This window comes from Austrofundulus limnaeus, unplaced genomic scaffold (genome assembly GCF_001266775.1).
Source record: "Austrofundulus limnaeus strain Quisiro unplaced genomic scaffold, Austrofundulus_limnaeus-1.0 Scaffold1, whole genome shotgun sequence".
Taxonomy (NCBI): Eukaryota; Metazoa; Chordata; class Actinopteri; order Cyprinodontiformes; family Rivulidae; genus Austrofundulus; species Austrofundulus limnaeus.
The window spans coordinates 7,902,820-7,911,723 of NW_013952403.1; the positions used below are offsets into that span (position 1 = coordinate 7,902,820).

Genomic DNA, 8,904 nt, shown 5'->3' on the forward strand with positions numbered 1-8,904 from the left:
ATATATATATAATGTTACATGACTCTGTAAACTGAAGAAAATCAGTAGTTCTGCTGCAGTTTGATGGTATTCTATAAGAATGATAAAAGTTTGAGATAAACTCTAAAACACTACCGTAATCAAATACAGATTGCAGATAATGAAGGACTGCATGTTTTGTCTGAACCAAAAGACCACAGAGCGGACTACTGACATATGACAACTGTATAAACAACATAAAGTCCAGGTGTGCACCAGGGTTTCTTAAAGAGATTAAATTTTAGTAGACTTTAAGAGTACACATAAATCACCTTTGTGAATCAAAGCCAATTATGAGGAGGTCAGTGTGTTAAAAGAGTGCATGGGGACAAGACCAGCTTGACAACCTGACAAATGTATTCCCAATGCTTTATCCATTTTTCTGTAAATTTCCCAACATTTAAGGTTTAACATTTAAAAGGGATTGAGGGAAACATTATAAAACTTTAAATCAGATGTTTCCCCTCATTCTTTATCTTCACATTCACAATCTTCAAGAAAATAATTCATGCTCCACCTCCTCAGTCTTTTTCTTGATATCAGATTCTCACGTTTGGGTCTAATTGTTTGATCTGTTTCATAACTTTTTTCTTCACCTTGGTTCCTCACCTTGGTTGTGTTCCAAACCTGCAGGTACCAAATTCACACCGGTCTCCAGCACTCCATCATCCACCCCCGCCAGCCCAACTGCCTGCCCTTTAACCAGGTCACTCTCCCTCAGAGGCTTCAGGAGCTCGGCTACTCCACCCACATGGTGGGCAAGTGGCACCTGGGCTTCTACAAGAAGGAGTGTTTACCCACTCGCCGTGGCTTTGACACATACTTCGGCTCCCTGACTGGCAGCGTGGACTACTACACCTATAACTCTTGTGACGGCCCCGGGCTCTGTGGCTACGACCTCCATGAGGGGGAGTCTGTCGCTTGGGATCAGAAGGGCAAATACTCCACGCATCTGTACACACGGAGGGTCCGCAAAATTCTGGCGACCCACAATCCACTGCTTGAGCCACTCTTCATATTTCTCTCGTTTCAAGCTGTTCACTCACCTTTACAGTCTCCGCAGGAGTATGTCTCCCCGTACCGTGAGCTGGAAAATGTGGCACGGAGGAGGTATGCTGCCATGGTCTCAACTGTAGATGAAGCTGTTCGAAATATAACATACGCTCTGCGTAAGTATGGATACTATGAGAACAGCGTCCTGATTTTCTCCACTGATAATGGTGGCCAGCCTCTGTCTGGCGGCAATAACTGGCCTCTTAGAGGGCGTAAAGGCACCTACTGGGAAGGGGGTGTCCGAGGTCTGGGGTTTGTCCACAGCCCGTTGTTACAAAGGAAGAGGAGGGTGAGTAAAGCTTTGGTGCACATCACTGACTGGTATCCCACACTGGTGGGATTAGCGGGCGGCGATGAGTCTCTGACTGAGGGGCTCGATGGGTATAACGTCTGGAAGGCAATCAGCGAAGGCAAAGAGTCGCCCAGATTAGAGATCCTCCACAACATCGACCCGTTGTACAACCATGCTCGCAGAGGCTCCCTGCAAAAAGGATTTGGGATTTGGAATACGGCTATCCAGGCCTCCATACGAGCAGGAGACTGGAAACTCCTGACAGGAGACCCTGGTTATGGAGACTGGATCCCACCGCAGATCCTTCCAGGTTTCCCCAACAGCTGGTGGAGCCTGGAGCGCCACATTAAACCCCGAAAATCAGTGTGGCTCTTCAACATCTCCAGCGACCCCTATGAACGCTTTGATCTATCCGAGCAGAGACCAGACGTTGTGAAACAGCTCTTGGCCAGACTGGTGTACTACAACCGCACTGCAGTACCAGTACGGTTCCCATCAGAGGACCCACGGGCCCACCCTCAGCTGAACGAAGGGGCCTGGGGCCCCTGGRTGGGAGATGAGGAGGAAGACAACTGGGAGAGTGTTTATCTGAAAAAGAACAAGAAATTGAAGAAAACATTTAAACAGTCAAAAAACTGGTCAGTTTTTAGGCACCTCAACTCCAGGTTGATGTCTAACAGAATATAAAAAACAACACAATTAAAATCTTTACACTGCAGTTAATTCTGTGATGTTTTGATGATTAAAAAAAAGGTTTCAGTGAAACGGAGCTGCAGTTCTCGAACTGTGGCTGTGAGTAATTGCTAACTTTAATGAGAACTGATTTTTAAAAAACCCAACATAACTTTATGTTGACTGAATCCTTTTTTCCACCCATTTATTTAAATTTGTGTGTTCTAAAAACAAAGCAACTGGACTTCCATTCTGTTGGTCAAATATGTTTTTGCTTTCAGTCAAGTGAACTTCATCAATTCAACAAATGGAGAGTGTAGCATTCCTTGCGTTAGTAAAAATGAATCCCTTTTTTTGTGATTGTTGCTTTGTTTTGCTTAATGACTGAGAATAGACACCAGAGGTTTCCAACGCTGGTCCTCAAAGACCACCGTGGTCTGCTGGACCCACTATCTTGCAAGCTTTAAAGGTTTCTCTGCTCCAACGCACCTGATTTGTATGAATGAGTTTTGCAGAACGTAAAGAGGTAATTCAGTCACATGAATGAGAAGGGGATCTCTGCAGTCACTAGTTTCTTGTTTTGTGGGAGGAGTTTGTCAAGACATAATTGGTCTGTTTGATTTTTGTGGGAGGAGTTTATTAAAGACGTGACTGGTCAGATTGACCATTTTAGCTTAGGTTTGAAGAACCCGGGGCCGCTTGGGAGGCACGTAGCTTGGTCAAAATGCCCAGAGAGCAACTACTGTATATTTTTAAATATAAATATTAATTTTAATAACTCCAGACAAGAAGGTGAAGTCAGTAAATTATGATTACATGATTACATTACACAATAATTTTGATTTGAGACATTGTTTTGTTTTAAACTATAAATACATTGTGAATAAATTATATTTGCATGTTCATGATCCTTTTACTATTAACCATTCCTTTTCACTTGCGCCACAAGATAAGTCATTTCAACCAATCACAGTTTTGCCTTTAACTCCACCGACCCAAGAACCTCCGCCTACATTATAAACTCTGCCAATCACAGCTAGGACAAACTCCACCCACACGAAGAACTCCACTTATCCTGGTGCAGGCAAAAATAATAAATAAATAAATAAATAAATAAATAAATAAATAAAATGCAGGACAGCAGCCCTCGAAGACCAGGGTTGGACACACTGAACTATACCACATGTACAAATAAATTAGAAAAAGCTTTAAAGAAAGAAACCAAAAAGTCCTGCATATTGATAATTTAACATTTGTTATAATTTTTTGTAAACAGATTTTGTATTTTATTAGACCAGTTCCATCTTAGGAAAAGTTTAGAAAAAAAGGATGGTGTGATTTTAAGCAGCAGAAATTAGGAAATGTTCCAGATGTGGAGAGACAGCATGAAATATTCAAGATACAAGATTAAACTTAATACAGAAATAATGAGGTGGCCATATACAACAAATCTAAACAATAGGAAAATTCAGCATTTACATGAACCTACATGCAAAATGTGGTTGATGAATCTTGAGGCAGACATACATAAAACTGATCTGGATCATGACTCGGTTGATAGATTAAACCACCTCTAGGTTCCACATCAAAACAAACATAATAATCTTTTAAATATGAGCAGTTTTTGAAGCCAGATGCTTCAGATCCTCAGGGAAGTTTGGTTCTCGTTTAATTTAACATCTGTTGGTTCAGTCTTAACAGCACAATGTCTTATTGAAACCTACAGAGTCAGAGTGTGCTTGATTTTATTTCTGCAATATTAAAGATCCATTTTGTTTTACAGGTAAAACATGGTTGAGTTTGCTGTCATATAGAATCTGACCTCATAGCTGCAAACTGAGAAAATAAGATCCATGTAATGTGAAAGTTGTTAGGTTAAAGGTCAGTACTGAAACAAGAAGAGATCTGTAAAAACAAAAATCACAAAACTGGGGGATTTTTAACTGAACTAGAATCAGATCTAACAGGATGTAAAAGTCACTGTGACTTCCTGCGTGAACTGAAAACTGTTTGGCTTCATTATAGATGTTTCAGCACTACTTGCTGCTGCTGCTTCCTGTTTTTGACAGCTTTATAGATGTGGGGTTGTCAGCCTTTAATGTGACTTTCACATATATTTTACTGTTCCCCTCTGTGGTCTGAAGGAAGCCTGATCAAAACAAAAAACAAAAAACAAACAAAAAAAATGTCCTATATGGATCTGCATTAAAAAAGGTTGGCCAGACTCAGCTGCCAACTCTTCCAGGGGTCTTATTGAGATTTGCAAAAGAGACCTTGTAAACAGTAATATTTAACCCTCCTGCTGTCCTAGGGTGAAAAAAAAAGCCAGGGGGCTTTTAAAAAGGTCAAGTGCAGCAGGAGGGCTTAAAAAAAAGTACATTTTTCTCAGTTCATGTATTTACACAAATCTTTATTCCATATAATTTTTAGTTTTTATGTCTTTAATGTTTTATTCACACTTTACTCAGCATCAGTTCTGTTTGGAAACAGGTCTGTCTTATTGTAATAAAAAATGTTTTTACGAAATTGTGAATTTGACTAGGACAGGGGTGGAAAATAATCTGAAATTCACTGTTGCATGTTCTTAGGACCTTTTTTCATTCCACACAGTCATTTCAAACYTCAAATTAAGAAAAAGGTAAGACATAAACAGTTCATTTTCAGTTGAGGAATCATCTGAAATATTAAATGTACTTCCTGTTTTCCTTAATGGAAGTTTCAGTTTTAGAACAAACCTAAAACTATTTAGTAAACGGAAAACATGTTTAGGTATTTGAAAATCTTCTCATCACCTGTCTTTGCCTGTCTGTTAGCAAAGTGTGTCATGAACCACTGGACAGATCTGAATAAAACTCTCTGAAAGTAATCGTTGGATTTACTGTACATCTGTCTATAACCAATTAACTTCAGGAGTCAACTCTTCATAAGATGGCTGCCACAACTTTAGAAAACACAAAGATAAGACAGTCAACTTTACAAATGTTGTGCCTCTTTGATGTGGGTGAGGTTGTCACAGCGCAGCTGCCCAAAACTTCCACAAAGTTATGTTCTATCTATGACAAACACAAAGCAACAACGGGTAACGAAGGGAAATAAAGTGACAAATCACTCATCATCCTCTGCCAAAAACCCTGTGTTCAAGTTGATGTCTGTCTGAGTCTGTAAATTGAGTCTCTTTGAATTTGTTTGTCAGCCAACAACCACAGAAACATCTGCGCCTCTTCATAGCACCATATACTGTATATACACTGTATTTTAAAAGGAAGACACAATATTGAATGCTATGCAGTTGCAGGGTTTTAAAAATTATGGGTTTGATTTTTAATAAAGACGCCTTTCCGACTGGCGCTACTCTTTGGCTAATCAATGGTCTGCAGTCTGCTGATGTCAAATATTCAGCTTGACTCGACTTAATGAGAATTTTGTCTGAGGAAGTACCACGAATATGGGAAGAATCTGAACTCTGATTAGACCTGAGTAGGGCTGAGTTGAACCCATAAACAGGTCTTATTTAATCAGGATGGTACATTAAAAAACCAAAGCTATCTTGGCCAAAAGTTCTAGAAAAATGTCATCCTAGTTGCACATTATTTACAAATTCAGTTTATCAAACGTGTAGAGGGAAGTAGGACTTTTGTTCATTTGGAGCAGACTCTTCTTTAGCTCATGTATTAATGCCTTGCAGCCAAATATTTGTTTACAAGGAGAAGTGACAGATATTTTAATTTACTTCCTTTTTTTGCAAATACTATAGAAATGCTACCCGACTCCCTGTGTTTTCAGTCAGTTTCTTCCACATCCTGAGACCTAAGCTTCTTCTCAGATTTCTGACAGCATCTTATCTGGATTTGTCTGTAATTTCTTCTGAGGTTAGTCTAGATTACAGAGAAGTACGGAGGGATTTTTTCTTCTTCTGGTGATTGCAGCCGGAGGATCTCACGGTAAGATCATCACAAAAAGATGGATTAAAAGAACAATTTTGTGCTGTGATTGATGCTATTTTAATGTTCTGCAGCAGGATTAGCTGCAGTTTCTGTGACCAATTGTGATGTCAGCCCTTTCGATAACTTCGCGCCACCGTGCACTCCTTGGTGGAACTGTGTACATCAAACTGATGGACAACGCCACCAGCTATGTGCTGGTGTTCTCCAAGGATGCCCATAGAAAAGATATAAAAGTGCTGATTGTGAAGGGTGGAGAGGTGAAAACACGGCAGGAGTGCAGAAACAYAACAGAATTTTCCATCAGCAACGGGACTCTCAAGCTCGCCGACGTAGAGAAGGATGACAAGGGTCAGTATATCCTGAAGGTCCTCACTCCTCTCCCTAATCCAATGTTTGTGAAAATGTTAAGCTTCAACATTGAAATTCAAGGCGACTTTTAATTTATCTTCATCTTTTACATCTTAACCATTATTAAACTGTATAAATTGTGTACAAGTGAGAAATGTGCCACACTGACAATCATAACATCAACATTTTAACCTCCAACAGCTTGAGTTTGATGTCTAATGTTTAATTAGATTACTTTCTCCCCTCAGAAAATCACCTGGTTTCCATCGGGATTTCTGTCAATGTGTATGCTGCGCTGGGTGTCATTCTGATTGTGTTGATCGTTTGTTGTGTGATTTGCAAACTGAAGCCCTGGARAGAGTCAGGTAAATCTTTGTTACACCTGTGAGAAGAAAACAAATAATGATATAATTCAGTGTGAATGTTGTAACAAATGCCAATGCTTTTTGTTGTAGTTGATAAGTTGCCTTTTTATCTGTCCAGACTATCAGAGATTACCTGGGAGTTAAGATCTTCAGGCTCAGTTTGGACCATAAAAATCCAAGCATGGGAGATTCATCAGCAGCTYAACACAGTCCAACAAATTCTGCAATTCCAGGGTTTTTACTAATAGGGGAAACATTATTTCAATATTTTTATTTGACCTGGTTATTGTCAGTTTTGCTATTTAGAATACAAATCATGCATAATTTGACTTGATTTTCTTTCTTTCTTGTTTTAACAAATAAAAAGTGCTGGTTGTGTTAACCTGAAATATTTTTTTCTTACTGAATTAAGAAATATATGCTTCACAGAGAAAAAGTAATTATTCTTTGTTCTGTTTGTGAAACTTACAACATTTTAAACTCTTCTTAAATACAATGAAAATATATGTTTTCACTCCTGAGATTAGATAAACTATGTCTATTTGCAGTAGAAACATTATTTTACTGTGTGACATAATTACTGGGGCGGCTGTGGCGGAGTGGTTAGGGGAGTCGTCCTGGAACCAGAAGGCTACTGGTTCAATCCCCCGTCCAGCCGTCTCAGTCATTGTGTCCTTGGGCTAGACACTTCACCCACCTTGCCTACTGATGGTGGTCAGAGGGTCCGGTGGCRCCGATGTATGGCAGCCCCACCTCTGTCAGTGCGCCCCAGGGCAGCTGTGGCTACAGTGTAGTTTGCCATCATCAGTGTGTGAATGTGAGTGTGAATGGGTGAATGTCTGTTAGTGTAAAGCGCTTTGGGGGTCCGGAGGGACTTGAAAAGCRCTCTATAAGTTCAGTACCATTTACCATTTACTGCATGGTTTTAGGCAGTGGTGGACAAATCTACTATACAAACTAAGGCCATAGGTATTTAAAGTGCCTGTGACATCAAATTTTTGTAATAAATGTGAGTGCAATTTTGGAAAGAAAACACTGATGATATTTTGAAAAAAAAAAACCATTTTTTGTCCCTGAGATGAACAGTTGTTGAGATATTTGCATGTGCAGTAACAGGAAGTGATGTCAAAGGTGAATGTCTGAACAGGAACAGAGTATTGAAGGGTTAACAACACAGGCTGTTGAGAAGAATCTGATGTTTCTTAAAACTATTTAAACCACTATCAGAGAGAGATAAAAAATGATTCAAATAACATCGTTTCAACAAAGACCAAGCAGTTCATTTTTTTGAGTTCCCCTTTGATGTCACTTCCTGTTCTACTTTGGCTGAGACAAATTTAAAAAATAAATGCCAGTTATGTGATAAAATGGGTAAAATCATGTGTTTTATGCCATATTTCTTGAATATAAAGCTGTTTTCTTTGACTTTTTGTATTTGAAGTATGTGATTGTCACAGACACTTTGAAACAAATATTAACAAATAAAGAACAATATAATATTGTGTAATATTCTTTTACACAATAATATTTTAGACAGTTTTTCCTCTGCTTTAGAATTCATGCTCAGAATAATATAGTAAGAACAGTAGCTTTCTCCTTTGAAAAATATAATATTTTTATTCAAAGTTTTATTTTTTGTAATTTAAAAAGGTTTTATTTAATGATCCAAATGAGCAGAAAAGAACAAAAATTGCCTCTCTTAACAACCACCCCCCCCCACCAAAACAAAAAACAAAAAACAAAAAAACAAACAAACAAAAAAAAAACACAAATGGTAAACATTTCTCCAGACTTTCTGAAAATCTTTTTTTCCCTTTGGCTTTGGCTGCTTTTTAAGTTATTTTCAGTTTGCTTGCAACACTATCATTTTGTAAAGTCACTTCACTCTGACTTTTGAAGCATTCAGGTATGTGTTTACAGCTGATGCTGTTAAAATAAATATTTTGCACCATAAATTTAATTCACAGCCACTAATGTGGTGAAGAGTCTAACACTTATCTGAGGYTTTGTTGGATTTGTTTCTGCTACTGTTTATTTGCTGTAGAAATTYAGACCTTTTAAGCAAAATGTAAATAAATGACAAATGGGGAATACCATATATATTTTTTCATTTAATTAAACCTAAGTATAAGAAACATGTTGTACATGTGGTTTTACAAATGGGTCTTAAATAATATAATCTGAAACAAAAAGTACAAGCCTACTTCAGTAG

The 8,904-nt window shown here is 38.4% G+C and overlaps 2 protein-coding genes across 2 annotated transcripts in view; both read left to right on the plus strand.

The window, feature by feature from the left end:
- The window catches only part of arsia (arylsulfatase family, member Ia), a 6,287-nt gene extending 1,386 nt beyond the window's left edge, over positions 1 to 4,901 (plus strand). The window contains exon 2 of the mRNA XM_014008123.1: positions 652 to 4,901. Within this exon, the coding sequence (XP_013863577.1) occupies positions 652 to 2,050 (1,399 nt within the window). The 3' untranslated portion in view covers positions 2,051 to 4,901. The remainder of the gene's footprint in view (positions 1 to 651) is intronic.
- Positions 4,902 to 6,083: 1,182 nt separating this feature from the next.
- LOC106514238 (uncharacterized) overlaps positions 6,084 to 8,904 on the plus strand; it is an 11,258-nt gene continuing 8,437 nt past the window's right edge. Inside the window, exon 1 of the mRNA XM_014003404.1 lies at positions 6,084 to 6,327. Within this exon, the coding sequence (XP_013858858.1) occupies positions 6,084 to 6,327 (244 nt within the window). The remainder of the gene's footprint in view (positions 6,328 to 8,904) is intronic.